Consider the following 25,182-nt stretch of genomic DNA (forward strand, 5'->3'; position numbering starts at 1 on the left):
TAACCTAGCCCTTCCCAGTTGCATAGGTTCTGGTGTATCAGGCTCACCTGTAATCGATGATTCACGAGGGAGCTCGGGTGGCTTCGGATCCTATCATAAAAATAGCCTTCGGGGACTCCTGGATTCCTTCGAAGATGAGCGAGCCACTGTGGATGAACGAGTGTAACCTTGGCCAGACCTGCTCTCACTCCTGCGTTCCCTTAGACGTCCATCAATTCTAATGGTGAGGGAGATGAGGGAATCGAGGTCCACTGGTAATTCCCGAGCAGCTAGGTCATCTTTTATTACCTCAGATAGCCCGTGAAGGAAGGTATCAAAAAGGGACTCTGGATTCCAGGCACTCTCGGTGGCCAACGTGCGAAAATCAACAGCGGAGTCTGCCACGCTACAGGATTCTTGACATAATTCAAGAAGTTTTCGGGCAGCCTCTCTCCCAGGTACTGGAGAATCGAACACCATCCTCATCTCTGCCTTGAAATCCTCCAGATGATGACAAATGGCAAATTGATGCTCTCAAACTGCCGTAGCCCTAGAGAGCACCCTTCCTGACATTAGTGTAATAATATACGCTATCTTTGATCAGTCCGAAGGAAATGAAGATGGCTGTAGCTCAAAAATAAGGGAGCACTGAGAAAGAAAACCCAGGTGCCAGGATCCCCAGAATATCGCTCCAGAGGAGGTAAGCGGAGTTCTCAGGGAGCCGGGGTAGCCTGTACAAACTCACCGGTAAAAAGTTACTTGGTGGTTGGGAGTTCTCAGAGGTGGCAGGCTGCCTATGAGCTAACTCCCTGATTTGCTCCGTAATAGCAGCTCCTCATGTCTCCCAATGGTGGTTCCCTGCATTGAAACAGCGTGGCGGAGCTGGTCCAAGCCTGCTGGGGCCGTCAAGGCCAGTTCGTGTCACACCCTGATCTGTTTCACCTGTCCTTGTTATTGTCTCCACCCCTTCCAGGTGTCGCTTGTTTTCCCCAGTGTATTTATCCTTGTGTTTCCTGTCTCTCTGTGCCAGTTCGTCTTGTACGTTTCCAAGTCAACCAGCATTTTTTCCCATTCTCCTGCCTTTGCTATTCTCTTTTTTCTAGTCCTCCTGGTTTTGACCTTTGCCTGTTTCTGGACTCTGTACCCGCCTGCCTGACTATTCTGCCTGCCTTGACCTCGAGACTGTCTGCCACTCTCTACCTCCTGGATTCTGAACTCGTTTTGACCTTTTGCCTGTCCACGACCATTCTCTTGCCTACTCCTTTTGGATTATTAAACATCTTAAACTCCAACCATCTGCCTCCTGTGTCTGCATCTGGGAATCGCCTTGTGTCATGATAGTTCGTACTATAAGGGCACAAGGCGAGACCCAGATGCAGACATGGGAGGCAGATGGTTTGATTGGCAAATGTACTGCAAACTAAGAAATCATGGGACTAAACTAAATAAAAATAAAACGAAGCTACACTATGAAACAAAGATAAATTATATAAAGAAGGATAGTAAAAAGCTTTGGGGCATCCTAAATTAAATTTTGGGGAAAAAAGCCAACTCGGCTCATTCATCACAAAGTCCACTAATATTGCAAACTACTTTAATGACTTTCATTGGCAAGATAAGGAAACTTAGGGATGACATGCCAGCAACAAACGCTGACACTACACATCCAAGTATATCGGACCAAATTATGAAAGACAAGAATGTACTTTTGAATTCCGTAAAGTCAATGTGGAAGAGGTGAAGAAATGATTGTTGTCTATCAACAATGACAAGCCACCAGGGTCTGACAATCTAGATGGAAAAATACTGAGGATAATAACAGACGATATTGCCACTCCTGTCTTCAATTTAAGCCTACTAGAGAGCGTGTGGCCTCAGGCCTGGAGGGAAGCTAAAGTTATTCCGCTACCCAAGAACAGTAAAAAATAGTGTTTGACCAGATACAATGCTATTTTTTCAGTAAACAAATTGACAACAAAATTTCAGCATTCTTATAGGGAAGGACACTCAACAAGCATAGCACTTTCACAAATGATGATTGGCTGACAGAAATTTATGAAAAAAGTATTGTGGGGGCTTTCTTGTTAGACTTCAGTGCAGCTTTTAATATTGTTGATCATAGTCTGCTGCTGGAAAAAATGTATGTGTCATTGCTTTACACCCCCTGCTATAATGTAGATAAAGAGTTACTCGTCTAACAGAACACAGAGGGTGTTCTTTAATGGAAGCCTATCAAATATAATCCAGTTAGAGTCAGGAATTCCCCAGGGTAGCTGTTTAGGCCCCTTGCTTTTTTCAGTTTTTACTAACATCATGCCAATGACTTTGAGTAAAGCCAGAGTGAAGCAACACAAACATTGGCACAGACACAGGCATACACACACACACAGATACGATAACATACGCACTATACACACACATGGATTTAGTACTGTAGATATGTGGTAGTGGTGGCGTAGGGGCCTGAGGGCACACAGTGTGTTGCGAAATCTGTGAATGTATTGTAATGTTTTTAAAATTGTATAAACGTCCTTAATTTTGCTGGACCCCAGGAAGAGTAGCTACTGCTTTGGCAGCAGCTAATTGGGATCCATAATAAATACAAATACAAATACATTCAAAAACAAAAATAGCTATCCGGAGAACCAACCAATTTTCATTTGCATTCAACCTTCAGGAGTCTCTTCCTGAAGTAGAGGTTGGGTGGAAAATAGATTTGTTTATCACTGGTATGTTTTAAAGCCCAAGGGCACTAGTGGAACTGATGATGAGAGCGAGATAGTAACTGGTTGTGCCAGACAGGTACTTTTACTTTCTCTTACAAGGAGACACAAGAAAGAAGGTTTCGGGGTAATTTAGCAGGGAGGAATTTGTTAAGTACCTCTCGCCAAATGACTCTTTGCCTAAGAGACGTCAAAGTAAACGTTATGAGTAGCATTTGGATTAATCCATTGATTCCCACACTATCAAGACACTGTAGGCCTACACTGTTATCTGTCCATGCAGGAAGTTGTAAATGAAACATTTCTGTTAAATATTACATTGTAAATGGATGCCTTATCCGACAAGTGCTCCTGGAAAAAAATGTATATGTCTCTGTCAGAAGTAGTGCCAATGGAGATTCTAACAAGAGTGTGGTCTTGTCGTCTATCCATATTAGTGTTATGTAAGTATGTAGACGTATTACTTATCGACATGACTTATTAGACTTATCGACATAAAATACAATCTGTCAGTCAACCATAGCAAAAAATAAAATAAAATAAATCCATACCTCTTCACTTCTAGACACAGCTCAGCTGAAACATCTTTATGCCTAGAGCATAGAGCACTTTGTCGTAAATTCTGGCACCTTCTCACACCCCCAGGACACAAAGCAGGTCATTGGGTTGCCTTCTGAGAAATACTTGAGTTGCAAAGGGTTGGGGCGTGAGGAGAGGGATAGGCTGGGATAATATTTGTTAGAATTGTGTTTATAATGTGCACTGCGCCAACCCTCTGCCATCTGCAATTCTGATTAAACCTGGACACTCAACCTACTACACTTTATTGATCTAAACCTCGAATACAATACAAAATTCCAACAACAGCATCTGTATTGTCTGCAAGCCTATAAAATTCTTTCTGATTTAGACATAACCCTAGAAATCTGGGTAGTGTCTAGGATGAGTCATCTCGTACTGTAGGATGAGCATCAATAAAATATGAGAACCTGAGACCGGCAGAGAGGGTCTTACTCTGACCTCACAAACTATACCCCTCACTAAAGCCCTGGGGACTTGAGATGTGTCACATAGCAGCAACAGGTTATTAGTGGCAAACCTATACACGCACACACTAACGCATGAATGCACACACAAACACACATGCACACACGTATATACTAAACAAAGTGTAAACACCTACACTCACACACACACTCTCTCACACATACACAATCGCTCTTTCTCACGCACACACATATACTTGGTGAGGACACATATCTGGGAAAAAGGGGGAAAAAACGACTGTGTCAGATGTTCAGTGAGCCTGGAGGGATAGTGGGCTGTCCCCACATGCTGCCTGTACCAAATGTCTCAAGTACCTGTTCCACATTTGAGTTCTTGACACTTACCCAAAGGATATCAAGAGGAACGGTCCAAAATGGCGAAGGTGTCCTTTCTTCTGCTGAAGGTGAGTACAAAACCAGCTTCTACAGAATTAGCTTTGACACAATAGGTTCATTTGCATAAACGGAAACACACATATTTTACTTTCTAGTAATTTAGCAGACGCTCTTATCTAGAGAATGTGAGTGCATACTTTTTAAAATACTTTTTCATACTATATGTTGTACTGAAATATAGATCACGGAAGTGTCATGTGGGTGCAGTATGTCATGTCATAATATTAGTATGACACTGCAATTCTTTGAGTTTTTTTTCTCTCTGAACGCTGAAAGGTTATGAGTCTATCTAGCCTACCTTATAAACAATAGCACAAAATGGCTGCCAGTGGTTTTAATGACGTTCAGTCAGAGACGGTAGAGAAAACTAAACAAGCCACTCCCTTTTTCTGATTGGAGCTAAGCCACTCTGGTCTTCTTAAGTATTGCCCCCGACCCGCAGAGGCATCTCACTGGCTATATTTTTTATTAAAGTCAAAAAATGAATATAAGGGTGTCTCCCGGGTGGCGCAGCGGTCTAAGGCACTGCGTCACAGTGTTTGAGGCGTCACTACAGACCTGGGTTTGATCTCAAATGGCGTCACAACTGGCTGTGACCAGGAGTCCCACAATTGGCTCAGCGTTGTTAGGGTAGGGTTTGGCTGTGGGGGGCTTTACTTGGTTCATCGTGCTCTTGTGGCGGGCCGGGCGCCTGCAGGCTGACTTCGGTCATCAGTTGAACAATGTTTCCTCTGACACATTGGTGTTGCTGGCTTCCGGGTTAAGTGGGTGGGTGTTAAGAAGCGCGGTTTGGCAGGTCATGTTTCGGAGGACGCATGACTTGACCTTTGCTTCTCCCAAGCATGGTGGGGAGTTGCAGTGATGAGACAAGATCACAATTGGATATCACGAAATTTGGGAGAAAAAAGCGTTAAAAATAAACTGCCTAATTTATTCAATAATAATCCAATAATTATTAGCGTTCCTTATAACTATTGGATCATTTATCGGGTATCATTGTTCTTCAAGCTCTTTTTCTTTTGTGGTCTCTAACAAATGTATTTTTATGTATTATACATGTCAATTGGTTGCAGTAAATATGATCCCAACTCAATTGTTATAAATCTCACCTTGGGTTCAACCATAACAGCTTTGGACTTAAATAAATGAATGATATGTACCCATTGACAACTAAAAAATGTTGTACCCCATCTGAACTCAAAATATAAGCTTGTTTTACTCCAATGTTTGCAAACAAAGTAAATGTAAACAACCTAAACATGGTTAAAAGTCACATTTTTATATCATGGAGTCCTTGCATCCGTAGCTCTGTCTATGAATTTGAGAGTGGTTACATTTCTCCAGTCCCATCCCTCAGCTTTTTACCGAAACGGGCGGGAGAACGCTTTGTTATTTTTTCTACTGCTGATTGCTGCTTTAGATCCTCATAATACACACCCCATTGAGTTCTAAAGCCTGACTCTGAATAAACATACTTTAAGTTGTTCATTTGTGCTGCACATTTTCAATTTGACCATCCCTTTACCAAGTTTACCAACCCAAGGTGACTATCCCTTAGCTTCAAACTTTTATATTTTTTTATTTGTCATCTATAACAAATGTATATGAAATGTTTGGTGTCCATGACACATATGTATGGAATGCAACTTTGCATGGCGTATTTTCTGTGCTGTAAACAAAGTGAAGGTGTCTCGTGCCTTGTTGCTCTCTGTTTGCTGTGGTACACTGTCTGGAATCTAAATGGGTTCTTCGGCTGTCCTCATCGAAGAACCCTTTAAAGAACCCTTTTTGGTTCCAGGTAGATCTCACAGAGGTTTCTACATGGAACCTAAAAGTGTTCTACCTGGAACCAAAAAAGGTTCTATCTTGAACCAAAAAGGGTTGTCGTATAGAGCCCCAAAGTTGAGGTATTATAATACCCATAAAACCTAGCGGTCAAAGAAAAAAGGTTCCAATCACTACTCCACCATTCATTTTTCTCAAATTAGCATTTCATTTTTGGGGGGTAAATACAGGCGAATATATTGATAAAAGCCACCTTGTCCTAGAGCTATTTAAACGGTTATCAAAACCTCACGCCAGGGTAAGCCTACTCGAAAACACAGCCCTTATTTGAAGTGTTTCTAAAAACTACTATGGGAAAAAATGAATGGTGGAAAAACGATTGGAACCATTTTCCTGTTTGACTGCTAGGTTTTATGGGTATTATGAATCATACAGTGGTACTCTATGGGGACAGCCAAAGAACCCTTTTGGAACCCTTTTTTCCAAGAGTGTAAAAGAAAAAATGGATGTAGTTTCATTACCATTACATGGCTTGCAATTTGGGCATTGTTGTCTGATTGTTTCAATATCACAGGTTTATGATAAAATAAAATTCTATTGATTATATGTGCCGAAAACAGGTGTAGACTTTACAGTGAAATAGTTACTTACGAACAATTCCCACAATGCAAAGTAAAAAATTCTGACTAATTAAAAAACTGTTGGTGGATAAATCCGGAGAAATGACAGACCACGTAAAAAACTGTTGATCACTAAATCTGACTAGAAGGACAACGTAAAAACGGTTGGCTGGTACGTCTGAGCGGTGGGCTGTGAATAACCTCTCCCATTATATACTTATAACTGATTGGTTTGGTTCTGCCCACTATAGTGCTGTCCGGTTAGAACATGATGTTGAGGCCCATACTGAACACTTTGTCAACACCACATGCTCACACACACACACGCAGACAGCTGTTTCTATTTGAGGATGTTTATATGATTGTGGTAATCCGAATGACTTGGAATCTTATTGTTGTGGAGCTATAAGACAAAAGATATGCATACATGTAAACAGTACTAGTTAAGGGTTATAACTATAAAATATACATACAGCGAGGGGAAAAGGTATTTGATCCCCTGCTGATTTTGTATGTTTGCCCAGTGACAAAGAAATGATCATTCTATAATTTTAATGGTAGGTTTATTTGAACAGTGAGAGACAAAATAACAAAAAAAATCCAGAAAAACACGTCAAACATGTTATAAAATGATTTGCATTTTAATGAGGGAAATAAGTATTTGACCCCTCTGCAAAACATGACTTAGTACTTGGTGGCAAAACCCTTGTTGGCAATCAGAGGTCAGATGTTTCTTGTAGTTGGCCACCAGGTTTGCACACATCTCAGGAGGGATTTTGTCCCACTCCTCTTTGCAGATCTTCTCCAAGTCATTTAGGTTTCGAGGCTGACGTTTGGCAACTCGAACCTTCAGCTCCCTCCACAGATTTTCTATGGGATTAAGGCCTGGAGACTGGCTAGACCACTCCAGGACCTACATGGCCCTGTCCATCGTCCCTTTAATGCGGTGAAGTTGTCCTGACCCCTTAGCAGAAAAACACCCCCAAAGCATAATGTTTCCACCTCCATGTTTGAAGGTGGGGATGGTGTTCTTGGGGTCATAAGCAACATTCCTCCTCCTCCAAACACAGCGAGTTGAATTGAAGCCAAAGAGCTGCATTTTGGTCTCATCTGACCACAACACTTTCACCCAGTTGTCCTCTGAATCATTGAGATGTTCAATGGCAAACTTCAGACGGGCATGTATATGTGCTTTCTTGAGCAGGGGGACCTTGCGGGCGCTGCAGCATTTCAGTCCTTCACGGCGTAGTGTGTTACTAATTGTTTTCTTGGTGACTATGGTCCCAACTGACTTGAGATCATTGACAAGATCCTCCCGTGTAGTTCTGGGCTGATTCCTCACCGTTCTCATGATCATTGCAACTCCACGAGGTGAGATCTTGCATGGAGCCCCAGGCCGAGGGAGATTGACAGTTCTTTTGTGTTTCTTCCATTTGCAAATAATCGCACCAACTGCTGTCACCTTCTCACCAAGCTGCTTGGCGATGGTCTTGTAGCCCATTCCAGCCTTGTGTAGGTCTACAATCTTGTCCCTGATATCCTTGGAGAGCTCTTTGGTCTTGACCATGGTGGAGAGTTTGGAATCTGATTGATTGATTGCTTCTGTGGACAGGTGTCTTTTATACAGGTAACAATCTGAGATTAGGAGCACTCCCTTTAAGAGTGTGCTCCTAATCTCAGCTCGTTACCTGTATAAAAGACACCTGGGAGCCAGAAATATTTCTGATTGAGAGGGGGTCAAATACTTATTTCCCTCATTAAAATGCAAATCAATTAAAACATTTTTGAGGTGCGGTTTTCTGGATTTTTTTGTTGTTATTCTGTCTCTCACTGTTCAAATAAACCTACCATTAAAATTATAGACTGATCATTTCTTTGTCAGTGGGCAAACGTACAAAATCAGCAGGGGATCAAATACTTTTTTCCCTCACTGTACACACTACCGTTCAAAAGTTTGGGGTCACTTAGAAATGTCCTTGTTTTTGAAAGAAAATCACATATTTTTGTCCATTAAAATAACATCAAATTGAACAGAAATACAGTGTAAACATTGATAATATTGTAAATGACTTTTGTAAGTGGAAACGGCCGATTTTTTTATGGAATATATACATAGGTGTACAGAGGCCCATTATCAGCAACCATCACTCCTGTGTTCCAATGACACGGTGTGTTAGCTAATCCAAGTTTATATTTTTAAAAGGCTAATTGATCATTAGAAAACCCTTTTGCAATTATGCTAGCACAGCTGAAAACTGTTGTTCTGATTAAAGAATCAATAAAACTGGCCTTCTTTAGATTAGTTGAGTATCTGGAGCATCTATCAAGTATCCATGTAAGACCCAAGTGCAGACCATGTTGAAGTAACTATGTTTTTTGCAGCAAACAGAGGCAAAGGTACAGGGCGGCAGGCAGGCTCAGGGCCAGGTCAGGCAAAGGTCGGAATTCCAGATAGGGGCAGAGGTACCGGATGGCAGGCGGGCTCAGGGTCAGGGGCAGGCAGAGTGCTCAGGTGGGCGGGTTCAGGACGGATAAGGGTAAAAAACCAGGGGGGTGAGAAAAACTATTTTTCTCGCCCCCCTGGTTTTTTACCCTTATCCGTCCTGAACTGGGAAAAGACAGGAGCTGACAGGACAAAACACTGGTAAGCTTGACAAACAAGATGAACAGGCAACAGACAAACAGAAAACACAGGTATAAGTACACAGGGGATAATGGGGAAGATGGGCGACACCTGGAGGGGGTGGACACAAGCACAAAGACCAGTGAAACAGATCAGGGCGTGACAGTACCCCCCCTTCCCCTCTAGGGGTGCCACCTGGCATCCTACCTGGGCGCATACCTGGTTGACCGGGGTTCCGGCAGAAGTCGGCGATGAGGGCTGGGTCCAGGATGTACCTAGCAGGGACCCAGCACCTCTCCTCCGGGCCATAACCCTCCCAGTCAACCAGGTACTGAAAAACCCTGCCCTGTGGTCGAACCCTCAGGACACGTCTCACCGTGTATGCCGGATGGCCATCGATGACACGTGGAGGAGGGGTGGGCCTGGAAATGGAAGACAAAGGACTGTGAGAAACGGGCTTAATACGGGATACATGAAAGGTGGGGTATATATACGAAGGGTACGGGGCAACAGAAGATGAACAGCAGAGGGACTAATAATTCTAGAGATGGGAAATGGGCCAATAAACCGGGGGGAGAGCTTGCGGGATTCCACCAGGAGGGGCAGATCCCGGGTGGATAGCCATACCTTCTGCCCGTAACGATACCGGGGAGCCTTGATGATACCGGCGATCCACTTGTCGTCAATACCTGGAGGTGGTCTTGAGGAAGACCGACCAGGCTCTCCTCCAGGTACGACAACAGTGGCGGACAAACATCTGGGCAGAAGGTATGCCGACCTCTTCCTGCTCAGGGAAGAGTGTGGGCTGATACCCCAGGGAACACTCGAACGGTGATAGGCATGTGGTAGAGCAGGAAAGGGAGTTGCGGGCGTGTTCCACCCAGACCGCCTGATGGCTCCAGGTGGTGGGGTTGGCGGAGACCAGGCAGCGCAGGGTGGTTTCCAGGTCCTGGTTGGCTCACTCCGGCTGGCCGTTGAACTGCTGGTGGAACCCATAGGATAAGCTGGCCGACGACCCAATGAGGGTGCATAACTCCTTCCAGAACTGGTACGAGAACTGAGGACCCCGGTCGGAGACCATGTCCAGGGGCAGTCCATGGGTCCGGAAAACGTGCTGCACCATGACCTGGGCCGTCTCCTTGGCAGAGGTGGGGGACAAGCAGAGGTTGGAGGAGACCAGCTGGAGCTTGCCGAGGAGTCTTGTTCTGTGCACAAACTGTGCAAGTGGCGACGAATGCGGACACGTCCGGGATCATGGTAGGCCAGGGTCCAGGTCCGACGGGCGACCAGGTGACAGAGCAGCCTGGAGGAGTGGGCCCACTCCAGGACCACGGAGTGGACGGTGTCAGGAACCAACATCTGTTTTTTTGCTGGGAACGCTGTGCCTCACGGACCTGCTTCCCTATTCCCCAGCGTGTCGTCGCCAGGCATGAGGTGGGAAGGATGGTCTCGGGTTCCGAGGTAGTAGTCCTGGGGCTGTAGTCGTGGAACAGGGCATCCGGCTTGACATTCTTGGAACCTGGGCGGTATGAGAGGGAAAAGTTTAACCGTGTGACAGCAGGGCTCATCTGGCTTGCCTGAACTTGAGGCTCTTGGTCGGTGCGGAGATACTCCAGGTTCTTGTGGTCAGTCCACATGATGAATGGATGTTCCGCCCCCTCCAGCCAGTGCCTCCATTCCTCCAACGCCATCTTCACCGTGAGAAGCTCCTGATTCCCACATCGTAGTTTCTTTCCATGGCGTTGAGACGATGGGAGAAGACGGATCTTGAGGTCGAGGGCAGCCCCCACTTCGACGTCCGAAAGCATCGGCCTCCACCAAGATGGGTCTGTATGAACCAGGATGGGAGCTGTGGTGAAGCAATATTTGAGATCCCGGAACGCCCGGTCAGTAGCTGGGGACGTGAACGGAACCTTGGGCGAGGTGAGTGCTGACAGGGGGGAAGCCAGGGTGCTGTTTGAGTGGTAGCGAGTAACGGTTCTTAACTTCCCTGGGCTAGGTGGGACGCTTGCGTCCCACCTAGTCAACAGCCAGTGGAATCGCGTGGCGCGAAATACAAATACCTCAAAAATGCTATAACTTCAATTTCTCAAACATATGACTATTTTACACCATTTTAAAACCTGTTGGGGCTACAGGTTAGCAATGAACCCCGAGTCGGGATTGCTAACAAGGCTGGAAATTCAAAACATCAAAAATCTAATAATTTCAATTTCTCAAACAATCAACTATTTTACACAATTTAAAAGATAAACATCTCCTTAATCTAACCACATTGTTCGATTTTCAAAGAGGCTTTACGGCAAAAGCATAAAGTTAGATTATGTTAGGACAGTACATAGCCACAAAAGTACAAACATCCATTTTCAATTCAAGGTCAGGCGTCACCAAAAGCAGAAACCAGCTAGAATTATGCACTAACCTTTGTCAATCTCCATCAGATGACACTCCTAGGACATTATGTTATACAATACATGCATTTTTTGTTCCATCAAGTTCATATTTATATCCAAAAACAGCATTTTACAGTAGCGTGAAATTCAGATTTTTTTCTTCTCTGAAATGCTTCCGGTGAACATAACAAAATTACTATTCGAAAACATTGGTAAATTATAATATTGTCATTCAAAGAATAATATATTATCATCTCGTAATTGCTACCGAATGGCCAGATCTCAAAATAACTTTACTGGGAAATCACATTTTGCAATAAACGGGGTGCTATGCTAAGAACAATAAGCTATGCTATACAGTTAGCATCATCTAATATCGATAATAACATTGTAAATATCCCCTTACCTTTGATTATCTCCATCAGAAGGCACTGCCAGGATTTCCCAGGTCCGGAACAAATGTGGTTTCTTTTGACAAAGTTCATAATTTATGTCCAAATAACAACAAGTAGTTAGCGTTCATTATGCTCCCACAAAACGTGGTGGGGGGGGGGGGTGTAAAATCACGCCGAAAAGCTAAAAAAAACTAGTAAATAATCTATTTACGTTCGTTCAAACATGTCAAACGTTGCTTAGCATTAATCTTTTGGTCCATTTTTAACGTTAAACATCAGTAATATTTTCACACAACCTATCCTATGTCTAGATAAACAATGATGACAAACTCACGCTTCTCACATTTATGCGCAGGCGCAAAAAAATGAAGTGATGACATGTCAACTTCCTTGCATTCTAATTTGCTCTCTGTTTATCATAGACGCTTCAAACAACTTTATAAAGATCGTTGACATCTAGTGGAAGCCGTCGGTGTTGCGAAATGAATCCTTTCTCACTATGGTATCTATAAAACAATGACACTAAATAGTACAGTCACAAAATTCACATTTTTTTTTATCTATTTTTCACAGGTTTTTGCCTGCAATATGAGTTTTGTTATACTTACAGACACCATTCAAACTGTTTTAGAAAATTCAGTGTTTTCTATCCGAATGTGTTAATAATATGCATATCCTAGCTTCTGAGTTGGTGTAGGAGGCAGTTAAAAATGGGCACATATTTTTTTCAAAATTTCTCAATACTGCCCCCGAGCCCCAACAGGTTAAAAACAAGACTCTCGTTAATCTAACCACATTGTCCGATTTCAAAAAGGCTTTACAGCGAAAGCAAAACATTAGATTATGTCAAGAGAGTACCCTGCCAAAAATAATCACACAGCCATTTTCAAAGCAAGCATATATGTCACAAAAACCAAAACCACAGCTAAATGCAGCACTAACCTTTGATGATCTTCATCAGATGACACTCCTAGGACATTATGTTATACAATACATGCATGTTTTGTTCAATCAAGTTCATATTTATATCAAAAATCAGCTTTTTACATTAGCATGTGATGTTCAGAACTAGCATATCCACCGCAAACTTCCGGTGAATTGACTAAATTACTCATGATTAACGTTCACAAAATACATAACAATTATTTTAAGAATTATAGATACAGAACACATTTATGCAATCGCGGTGTCAGATTTTAAAATAGCTTTTCAGCGAAAGCACATTTTGCAATATTCTGAGTACATAGCCCGGCCATCACGGCTAGCTAATTTGACACCCACCAAGTTTGGCCCTCACCAAACTCAGATTTACTATAAGAACAATTGGATTACCTTTGCTGTTCTTCGTCAGAATGCACTCACAGGACTTCTACTTCAACAACAAATGTTGTTTTGGTTCCAAATAATCCATAGTTATATTCAAATACCTCCGTTTTGTTTGTGCGTTCAGGACCACTATCCGAAGGGTGACGCATGAGCGCATTTCGTGACAAAAAATGTAAAAATATTCCATTACCGTACTTCGAAGCATGTCAAACGCTGTTTAAAATAATTTTTTATGCTATTTTTCTCGTAAAATAGCGATAATATTCCAACCGGGCGACGTTGTATTCATTCAAAGGCTGAAAGAAAAAAAAGGAGAATTCTCATGAACGTGCTTCTCAGTCTCACTGTTCCCAGGCTGACCACTCACAAACAGAGCTGCTGTACTTCGCCCAGAGACTGCAGACACCCCATTACACTTTCTGGCACCTTCTGAGAGCCAATGGAAGCCTTAGAAAATGTCACGTTACAGCAGAGATGCTGTATTTTCATTAGAGATGCAACTGAAGGACAACAAATTGTCAGACAGACAGACATCTTCTCAGGTTTTGGCCTGCCATATGAGTTCTGTTATACTTACAGACACAATTCAAACAGTTTTAGAAACTTTAGAGTGTTTTCTATCCAAATATACTAATTATATGCATATTCTCGTTTCTGGGCAAGAGTAGTAACCAGTTTAAATCGGGTACGTTTTTTATCCAGCCATGCAAATACTGCCCCCTAGCCCCAACAGGTTAACCGTAATGTCGTTGAGTCCCGGATAGTCAATGCACGGGCGCATGGTCTTGTCCTTTTTCTCCAAGAAGAAGAAGCCTGAGCCGGCGAGAGAGGAAGAGGGATGGATAAATCCAGCAGCTAGGGAGTCCCCAATTTAGGTATCCATAGCCTTGGTCTCCGGTCCCGACAGAGAGTACAGACGTTCTCGGGCGGCGTGGTGCTAGTGAGATGGCGTTGCAGAAGGGCTCCAACCCATTACCACGGGAATCAGAGGGGACTTGATGAGCAGGAACTGGATAGACTGGTTCCCTGACACCCGTAGGTGGATGGGAGTGGTGTTGTGGGTGACTTGGCATACAGAGCGCCCGGCCAACGCTCTAACGTCGATGGGAGTGGAGAGGGTCTGAGTGGGGATGTTCAGCTCGGACGCCAGGGTAGCGTCCAAAAAACTCTCGTCGGCCCCAGAGTCAATGAGAACCTGGAGAGATTTGGACTGGCCTCCCCACAGCAGAATGGCATGAAAAGGGGTGTGAGCAGGGGAAGCAGGAACATTCTCCATATGGCCCACCAGAGTCCTTGCTCTTATCGGTGAGCCTGGCTTCTTTAAAGACAAGAGGACACAAAATGGACAAGAGTCCCGCAATACAGACAACTCTTCGTGTCAATTCCGTAGTACCGTTCTGCTGGCGACAGCCCAGCTCTGCCTAGTGGCATAGGCTTAGGAAGCGGTGACTCAGCCGTCTTCGGCAGCCCTCGTGGCAGGTCGGGAAGCCTCTGGTCCTCTCGGCAAAGAGACCGTCGGGAGCTTCTGGGTTGGCAAGGTGGGATTCCTGGGCGTGCTAGCACAATCCAATTTCCTCTCCCTCCGTCGTTCCCGCAATTGCCTCCGGGCAGCTTATCTCCCGGAGAACAGGGCGTGAAAATCCTTCTTCACCTCTGTCACGAATCCCTCCAGACTAATGCATATGGCCGGCTGCTGTTCCCATACAGCAGTAGCCCAGGTGAGAGCCCTGCCGGACATCAGCGTGATGAGGTAGGCTATCTTGGATCGGTCCAAGGGGAAGGAGGAGGGCTGAAGCTCGAATACGAGGGCACACTGAGCTAGGAATGCCTGACAGGTACTCAGCTCTCTATGGAATCGTTACGGAGGAGGTAAGCGGAGCTCCAGAGAAGATGGAGTGACCGTTGAGATGGCGCTGCTAGCAGCTGAATTGCTGAGAAGCTGTGGGGTTACCACCATGGTAGGCGGCCTCCCTGACAACCTGTGGAATTGCTCCAGCAAACTGTCCACCGCTCAGTCATGGTGTTCTGCCAATGTTTGGACCCCCTCCGCAAGGCCATGAATCAATTACTCATGCATACCTATGGTGGCTCCCTGGGAAGAGATGACGTTGCACAGCGGGCCTGGGTCTGCTGGGTCAGTCATGGCCAGTTCGTACTATCACAATATCCAGGTAAGACCCAGGACAACAAGCTCTGTGATCAAGACAAAGGAGCTGATCGTGGACTACAGGAAAAGGCAGGCTGAACAGGTCCCCATTAACATCGACGGGGCTGTAGTGGAGCAGGTTGAGAGTTTCAAGTTCCTTGGTGTCCACATCACCAACGAACTATCATGGTCCAAACATACCAAGACAGTCATGAAGAGGGCACGACAAAACCTTTTCCCCCTCGGGAGACTGAAAAGATTTGGCATGGGTCCCCAGATCCTCAAAAGGTTCTACAGCTGCACCATCGAGAGCATCCTGACCAGTTGCATCACCGCCTGGTATGGCAACTGCTCGGCATCTGACCGCAAGGTGCTACATCTGACCATAAGGCCCCCCCCCCCTCCCCCTTGTACACTGCTGCTACTCGCTGTTTGTTTGTTACCTATGCATAGTCACTTCGCCCCTACCTACATGTACAGATTACCTCAACTAGCCTGTACCCCTGCACACTGACTCAGTACCGGTGCCCCCTGTTTATAGACTCGTTATTTTGTTCTTATTGTGTTAGGGGGATAATGGGGAAGATGGGCAACACCTGGAGGGGGGTGGAGACAAGCACTGGACTTCTAGGCAGAGTTGCAAAGAAAAAGCCATATTTCAGACTGGCCAATGAAAAGAAAAGATTAAGATGGGCAAAATAACACAGCCACTGGACAGAAGAACTCTGCCTAGAAAGCCAGCATCCCGGAGTCACCTCTTCACTGTTGACGTTGCGACTGGTGTTTTGCGGGTACTATTTAATGAAGCTGCCAGTTGAGGACTTGTGAGGTGTCTGTTTCTCAAACTAGACACTCTAATGTACTTGTCCTCTTGCTCAGTTGTGCACCGGGGCCTCCCACTCTTCTTTCTATTCTGGTTAGAGCCAGTTTGCGCTTTTCTGTGAAGGGAGTAGTACACAGCGTTGTACGAGATCTTCAGTTTCTTGGCAATTTCTCAAATGGAATAAACTTCATTTCTCAGGACAAGAATAGACTGACGAGTTTCAGGAGAGAGCTCTTTGTTTCTGGCCATATTGAGCCTGTAATCGAACCCACAAATGCTGATGCTCCAGATACTCAACTAGTCTAAACAAGGCCAGTTTTATTGCTTCTTTAATCAGGACAACAGTTTCCAGCTGTGCTAACATAATTGCAAAAGGGTTTTCTGATGGTCAATTAGCCTTTTAAAATTATTAACTTGGTTGCTGATAATGGTCCTCTGTATGCATATGTAGATATTCCATAAAAGAAATCTGCTGTTTCCAGCTTCAATAGTCATTCACAACATTAACAAAGTCTACACCATATTTCTGATTAGTTTGATGTAATTTTAATGGACATAAATGTTGCTTTTCTTTCAAAAACAAGGACATTTCTAAGTGACCCAAACTGTTGAACAGTAGTGCATGTATAAATGGCAAATGGCATTATACTTAAAACATGTCTTTAAAGGGTTATAAACATTAGCATCACTTAAAAACTTAAACATTCAGTTCTTGGAGGGAGAGAGAAACTAATTACTTAGATTGACAAAGGGTCAAGATTTATGGCACCCTCTTCTCCAGCCTTGTGTGAGAATCAGCCAGGCTGAGACCATATCAGATCTGGCCTGGCGCCACAGGGTCGTAAATTAATCTGTGCATGCTGAAGAGCTGTCTGGGATGACTCTAGAAGCTCGCCCATTGCAGCGCAATAAAACACCTTAATAAGGCCACTATGGAAAACGTTGTGTTAGCGTGTGCATGCAAAAGACCATGTTTACCAATACATCTAAATAAAAAAAATAAAAATAAAACCACTTCTGCAAAAGTACTTGTGCAACCAATGCAATAATAACATTACGGAAGTACGGAATAATACTACATAAGATAAACAGTAAGCAAAGCAGTATTGGCAACTCTAACATTAAAGTATACGAACAGCCATACAGTAGGACTGTCACGCCCTGACCTGAGAGAGACGGTTTATTTCTCTATTTTGTTAGGTCAGGATGTGGGGGGGGGGGGGGCATTCTATGTTTTGTATTTCTTTTTTTGGGGCTGAGTATGGTTCCTAATCAGAGGCAGCTGTCTATCGTTGTCTCTGATTAGGAATCATACTTAGGCAGCCTTTTCCCACCTGTGTTTGTGGGTAGTTGTTTTCTGTTTAGTTTTCTGTACCTGACAGAACTGTGCGCTTTCGTTTTCCCTTTGTTATTTTTGTTCGAGTGTTTGTTTGATTCTAATAAAAGATCATGAACACGTGCCACGCTGCATCTTGGTCCCCTCATTACGACAGCCGTTACAGAACTACCCACCACAACTGGATCAAGCAGCGTGCCCGGGAGGAGATGGATTCCTGGTCTCTGGAGGAGTTGCGAGAGAGGATAGACTGGACTTGGGGGCAAGTATTGGAGAGATACAGAAGCCTGCCGGGGAAGCACGAGAGGCAGCCCCAAAAAAGTTTTTGGGGGGCACACGGGTAGATTGGCGGAGTCAGGGTTGAGACCTGAGCCAACTCCCCGTGCTTATCGTGGTGAGCATGTGTCTGCTCCTCGCACTCTCCCTCCAGTGCGCCTCCACAGCCCAGTACGTCCTGTGCCTGCTCCTCGCACTCTCCCTCCAGTGCGCCTCCACGGCCCAGTATACCCTGTGCTAGCTCTGCGCACCCGTTCTCCAGTGCGTCTCCCCAGTCCGGTGAGACCTGTTCCAGCTCCACGAAAGAAGCCTCCAGTGATGATCTATGGTCCGAAGCCTCCAGTGATGATCCATGGCATGAAGCCTCCAGTGATGAACCATGGCCCGGAGCCTGTAGGGATAATCCATGGCACGAAGCCTCCATGGCACGAAGCCTCCACTGTCATGCCCTGACCTGAGAGAATTGGTTTATTTCTCTATTTTGTTAGGTCAGGGTGTGGGGTGGGAATTCTATGTTTTGTATTTCTTAGTTTTGGGCCTAGTATGGTTTCTATTCAGAGGCAGCTGTCTATCGTTGTCTCTAATTAGGAATCATACTTAGGCAGCCTTTTCCCACCTGTGTTTGTGGGTAGTTGTTTTCTGTACCTGACAGAATTGTGCGCTTTCGTTTTCCCTTTGTTATTTTTGTTCGAGTGTTTGTTTGATTCTAATAAAAGATCATGAACACGTGCCACGCTGCATGTTGGTCCCCTCATTACGACAGCCGTTACAAGGACATATGGCTGAAACGTATCAAAGTAACATGAAGTGAATGACCTATTATTACACAGCATGTAAAACCCCCCTGCAACTTACATTTCGATGCACGACCCTACATTCAGACATTCATGTTACTGTCGACAATATTAAGTCATCCGAAACATGCTTCTTCTCCCTTCGGACTACGATAACACTCTGACCTGAGTGGGCCGGTGCAGTGGGCGGGTGCAGTGTCCAGATGAGCATTTCCAAGTGTTCTGATTGGTTGGGAATGGCAGGACTATGATCAGTGAGGGATAACTTAGGTAGGTTAAATAAAGGTGGAATATTTTTTATTTTTTTTAAGTAGGCTGAGCAGCCAAACTAACGGGACATAAGAGAAACTGAAGGGACCTTGAGGGGAAGTTAGGTAGAGGAGAGGAGCAGTGTGGCCTTTCTTACAATAATAGTTACAGTGTTCAGTTAATCATGCAATGTGTTTGCATAGCAACTTTCTGGCTTGCGAGACTAATACAGACAATACACCGAATGGCAATGTCTTCTATCTTACACGGCTCCATACAATCATCCCCTGCTGCATATAATGTACTTCCCACCATCATCATTACTGATCATGCACGCCACATACACGCATGCCATTATACAGTACATCCAAACTCTCCCACTATCATGATGGCTCCCACAGGTCTGTCACCTGCAATGATTCGCACCTTCATCTTTATGTATTTTTACTACACACACCTGTGAATATATTCTCTCTAATTGCATGTTTGCACTCTTATGTCATCAGGTCTCCATGATGGTTGCATTAGCACTGGCACATGATACTGGCAACTATACACTGAACAAGCGGGAAAAGAGGGTATGTCATGGGTATTTCCAGAAATTAAAATACATTTGAGTTTAAAAACACAGGTACAATGACCCTCTTCCCCTCACCTTCTCTGATTTCCTAAAGGAGCTGCTGCTGCGTTCCAAAAGAAGGTGGGTCCTATCCACAATTGAGCTAGTGGAGGAGGACCCTGGACCTTTCCCTAAATTCGCCACACAGGTAAAAACATCAAACAGCAACAAACAAGACAAATCTGTCTACACATGCAACCTCAGTAAAGGTATAAAACCATTGGGCCCATAAATAGTATATAATCATTCAAGAGAAGAACAGTTCCAACATAACTCTGTAGTAAGCTTCACTGTGAACCCTCTACCGCTCTCGGGCTTCTCCCTAAACCAGACCCAGTGTTCATAGCCCTGAAAACTGGTCATCTTTCCAGATGTTCAACGATAAAACAGCTCTTTTCAAAAGTCATCAGTTCCGTTTATCTGGAACTGGAGTGAACGAGGAACCAGTGGGCGTGTTCTCCATTGACGACAATGACGGAGTGGTGTACGTACACAAGCCTATCGACAGGGAGACATACCCCTTCTTTCATGTAAGCATCAACAGACAAAGACAGATGGACGGACAGAAGCTAAACAGACAGACAAAACGGAATACCTAAACATAACAGTAATGTATTATTTCCCACAGATTATGTTTGACATCATCGACAAGGTGACTGGTAAGTCTGTGGACAAGACTCTGGCGTTCGACGTGGCGATTACGGACATCAATGACAACGCCCCTTACTTTGCAAACCCTGTCATGAAAGCCAGTGTAAAAGAGAACATGCCAGAGGGTCAGTACACGCAAAGGCTGTAAATCATGTGCCTATATATAAAGTATACTTAGCTAGACTGTTCGCCCAAGAACCAGGCAGTTGTTGCATTTGGCTGAGAAATTAAGTGGCAAGTGGCTGCTCTTTCTTGATCGTAGAGAACATGTAAAGGGGAACTCATTTCCCTCCCCCCTGTATCAGGGTATCTGCCAGTGCCTCTGACAGCCATGGACATGGATCAGGTGAACACACAGAACTCCAACATCAGTATCAGGTTGTTGTCTCAGGAGCCAGCCGAGCCCAAGATCAAACTGAAGCAGGTGGAGGGCACCAAGATGAGCCAGCTCACCTTCACCGGCTGCTTTGACTATGACGTAAGGCTCCACTATGACACATACACACACATCATTACATACAGCATGTGCAAACACACACAATTGATGCACACACACACACCACACACCACACACACACACACACACACACACACACACACACACACACACACACACACACACACACACACACACACAAAATCAATAACTTTATGTAAAATGGTGGATCAATATTTCATTTATTTTGTTGTTCACATAGAAAGTAAAGATGTATAAAGTGGTTGTTGAAGCTCAGGATCATGGGATACCAGCCCTGTCCTCAACTGCAGTGGTCAACCTCCACATAATGGACTCCAACACTCACCAGCCAGTGTTCAAAAACAAGACCGTAAGTTCCAAGTTGATTGATTGATTGACTGGTTGATTGATTGATTGGTTCAATGATTGACTGGTTGATTGGTTGTTTGATCAATTGAATAATTGATCGATTGATTGAAAATGTCTTTATTGATTTTTGAAGCACAAATACTTACTTTACTGTCTTTTTTCGCAGTACGATACTCACATAATGGAGATGGAATCCAATAAAGAGATACTCCGAGTGGCTGTGACTGATGCAGACACCCCCAACACCCCCGCATGGCGAGCCGTTTACTCCATTGTGATGGGGAACGAGGAAGGAAACTATAAGATCGAGACCGACCCCAAGACCAATGAGGGTATACTGACTGTCATCAAGGTGAGTCTGTTTGACCTTATGACCTTACATGAGTAGGCCAACAACGTTCTGAGCATGAACATCACTTAGTCAGTCCCTCCAGGATTTCGCAGTTTTTTTGTGATACACTAGTTGCATTCTGAAATGCTTGATTTTGCTGCTGCAATAAAAAAAAAGTCACGAAAATGTGCTCACAAGGGAAAACATCTTGTTACTTGATTGATCCATTTTATGTAGAAAAAGCGCAGTAATTGGTTAGAATTGCGAGCCCTCTTTTTGTAGTGTTGTGATTGAACAGTTATTGTGATGATTTGACTGTTTTTCTCAGGGGAAGGATTTTGAGAAGACAACGTTGACCAATGTTCAGATCTCCGTGGAGAACGAGGAGCCTTTGTTTGTGTGTAGCTCCGGCGGGGCCATGTCCCATGCTAAGACCTTGACCCCCCAGACAGTCAACGTGACTGTGAAGGTGATTGACGTGAACGACCCCCCGGTGTTTGACAATAAAGTGACAGACGTGTATGGAAAGGAAGAGCAGGAGGTGGGAAAGGTGCTGTACAAACCCAAAGTAACTGACGTTGACTCAGATATGGATAAAATCAGGTGGGTGGCATAACATGTTGTGCCTCAGAAACATTATGATGATTCTTCATTCACCTAGGTTGTGATACTGATTCCCGCAACTTACAATATATATATATATATATATATATACAAAAGTTTGTGGACACCCCTTTAAATTAGTGGATTCGGCAATTTCAGCCACACCATTGCAGACAGGTGTATAAAATTGAGCACAAAGCCATGCAATCTCCATAGACAAACAATGGCAGTAGAATGGCCTTACTGAAGAGCACAGTGACTTTCAACAAGGCACCATCGTAGGATGCCACCTTTCCAACAAGTCAGTTCATCAAATTTCTGCCCTGCTAGAGCTGTAAGTGCTGTTATTGTGAAGTGGAATCGTCTAGGAGCAACAACAGCTCAGCCACGAAGTGGTAGGCCACAAAAGCTCACAGAACGGGACGGCCGAGTGCACGTAGCGCATAAAAATCATCTGTTCTCAGCTGCATCACTCACTACCGAGTTCCAAACTGCCTCTGGAAGCAATGTCAGCACAAGAACAGTTCGTCGGGAGCTTCATGAAAGGGGTTTCCATGGCCGAGCTGCCGGACATAAGCCTAAAATCACAATACACAATGCCAAGCATCGGCTGGAGTGGTGTAAAGCTCGCCCCCATTGGACTCGGGGTGGCAGCGTAGCCTAGTGGTTAGAGCATTGGACTAGTAACCTGAAGGTTGCAAGTTCAAATCCCTGAGCTGACAAGGTACAAATCTGTTGTTCTGCCCCTGAACAAGGCAGTTAATCCATTGTTCATAGGCTGTCATTGAAAATAAGACTTTGCTCTTAACTGACTTGCCTAATTAAATAAAGATTTTTAAAAAAATGGTAATGTGCTCTCTGGAGTGATGCTTCACTGTCTGATGGATGAATCTGGGTTTGGTGGATGCCAGGAGAACACTACCTGCCCCAATGTGTAGTGCAAACTGTAATGTTTGGTGGAGGATAATAATGGTCTGGGACTGTTTTTCATGGTTCAAGCTAGGCCCCTTAGTTCCAGTGAAGGGAAATCTTAACGCTACAGCATCCAATGATATTCTAGACGATTCTGTGCTTCCAACTTTGAGGCAACAGTTTGGGGAAGGCCCTTTCCTGTTTCAGCATGACAATGCCCCCATGCACAAAGTGAGGTCCATACTGAAATGGTTTGTTGAGATCGGTGTGGAAGAACTTGACTGGTCTGCACAGAGCCCTGACCTCAACCCCATCGAACACCTTTGGGAGTAATTAAAACTGTGACTGCGAGCCAGGCCTAAACGCCCAACATCAGCGCCGACCTCACTAATAATGCTCTTGTGGCTGAATGGAAGCATGTCCCCGCAATGTTCCAACATTTAGTGGAAAGCCTTGCCAGAAGAGTGGAGACTGTTATAGCAGCAAAGGGGGAACCAAATCCATATTAATGCCCATGATTTTGTAATGTTTGACAAGCAGGTGTCCACATACTTTTGGTCATGTAGTGTATAGTGAAATTGTGTGTTCACATTAAGCATCTGCACATTATTTGAAGCCTTTGTTTTATTTGAGTTGGTTTCACCATTATTACTTATGACAGTATAGAAAAGCCATGTGTTAACCTGTCTGTCTGTCTGTCTGCCTGTCTGTCCATCTTTCCTCTCCATGTCCTGACCAGGTATGAGTTAGCTGAGGACCCAGCAGGCTGGTTCACCATAGATCCCAAGACAGGAGAGGTTACTACAGTGAAGAAGATGGACCGGGAGTCACCTTACGTCAATAAAGACAACATCTACACTATCCTAATCCAAGCTATAGACAACGGTTAGTGTGTATGTGTGCATGTGTTTGTGTGTGTTCTTGCATGCAGCTGTGTGTGTACGTACAGTTGAAGTCGGAAGTTTACATACACTTAGGTTGGAGTCATTAAAACTTGTTTTTCAACCACTCCACAAATTTCTTGTTAACAAACTATAGTTTTGGCAAGTCGGTTAGGACATCTACTTTGTGCATGACATGAGTCATTTTTCCAACAATTATTTACAGACAGATTATTTCACTTATAATTCACTGTATCACAGTGGGTCAGAAGTTTACATACAGTAAGTTGACTGTGCCTTTAAACAGCTTGGAAAATTCCAGAAAATGATGTCATGGCTTTAGAAGCTTCTGATAGGCTAATTGACATTATTTGAGTCAATTGGAGGTGTACCTTTGAATGTATTTCAAGGTCTACCTTCAAACTCAGTGCCTCTTTGCTTGACATCATGGGAAAATCAAAAGAAATCAGTCAAGACTTCAGAAAAAAAATTTCAGACCTATACAAGTCTGGTTAATCCTTGGAAGCAATTTACAAATGCCTGAAGGTACCACGTTCATCTGTACAAACAATAGTACGCAAGTGTAAAGACGATTTGTGTCACGACTTCTGCCGAAGTCGATGCCCCTCCTTGTTCGGGTGGTGCTCGGCGGTCGACGTCACCGGTCTTCTAGCCATCATTGATCCATTTTTCATTTTCCATTGGTTTTGTCTTGTCTTCCTACACACCTGGTTCCAATCCCATTAATTACATGCTGTGTATTTAACCCTCTGTTTCCCCTCATGTCCTTGTCAGAGATTGTTTGTGGTTATGTGTTCGTGTATTTTGTATAGGTGTGTGACGGTTATGTTTACCCATGTTTATTTTTATGTACGTTGGTTTCTTGGAGTTTGTTTTATATAATAATTAAACTACTTCAGTTACACCAAGTTGGTTTCACCTGCGCCTGACTTCCCTGCCACCTACACACATGACAATGACAGAATCTCCGACCAAAATTATGAAGTCAGCAGGAGAGGATACCCCGGACATGGAGGTGGAGGAGCGCGTCCAGGAGCAGGCAAAGAAGCTTCACCATCTGTGCGCCGCCCTGGATCACGTTGTCCAGAATATGGACCGCTGGGAGAGACAGGGAGTTCTTCCAGCGCCTCCACCAGCCCAACCGGGGTCTATACTGAGCGTCCCTTCTCAACCTGAACCCGGTGGAATCCGTATATCCATGCCTCAGGGGTACGACGGAAATACTGCCGGCTGCCAGGGTTTCCTCCTCCAATTATACCTGGCCACGGTCCACCCAGGGCTCTCCCGTGCCTCACCGGGAGAGCCCTGAAATGGGCCAGCGCAGGGTGTGGAGGAGGAGATGCGGCGTTGGACCATTATGAGGAGTTCACCCGCCGTTTCCGGGCAGTCTTCGACCACCCACCCGAGGGCAAAGCGGCGGGTGAGCGC

At 44.5% G+C, this 25,182-nt stretch overlaps 1 protein-coding gene across 1 annotated transcript in view; it reads left to right on the forward strand.

Annotated features, from left to right (window-relative positions):
• The first annotated feature begins 3,898 nt into the window (after positions 1–3,898).
• Positions 3,899–25,182, forward strand: part of LOC106571916 (cadherin-like protein 26) — a 52,558-nt gene continuing 31,274 nt past the window's right edge. The window contains exons 1-10 of the mRNA XM_014145472.3: positions 3,899–4,152; positions 19,417–19,488; positions 19,585–19,677; positions 19,901–20,059; positions 20,158–20,305; positions 20,486–20,658; positions 20,879–21,007; positions 21,173–21,358; positions 21,666–21,940; positions 23,592–23,737. Of these exons, the coding sequence (XP_014000947.1) occupies positions 4,123–4,152; positions 19,417–19,488; positions 19,585–19,677; positions 19,901–20,059; positions 20,158–20,305; positions 20,486–20,658; positions 20,879–21,007; positions 21,173–21,358; positions 21,666–21,940; positions 23,592–23,737 (1,411 nt within the window). The 5' untranslated portion in view covers positions 3,899–4,122. The remainder of the gene's footprint in view (positions 4,153–19,416; positions 19,489–19,584; positions 19,678–19,900; positions 20,060–20,157; positions 20,306–20,485; positions 20,659–20,878; positions 21,008–21,172; positions 21,359–21,665; positions 21,941–23,591; positions 23,738–25,182) is intronic.

This window comes from Salmo salar, chromosome 15, assembly GCF_965601325.2.
Source record: "Salmo salar chromosome 15, fSalSal1, whole genome shotgun sequence".
Classification (NCBI taxonomy): Eukaryota; Metazoa; Chordata; class Actinopteri; order Salmoniformes; family Salmonidae; genus Salmo; species Salmo salar.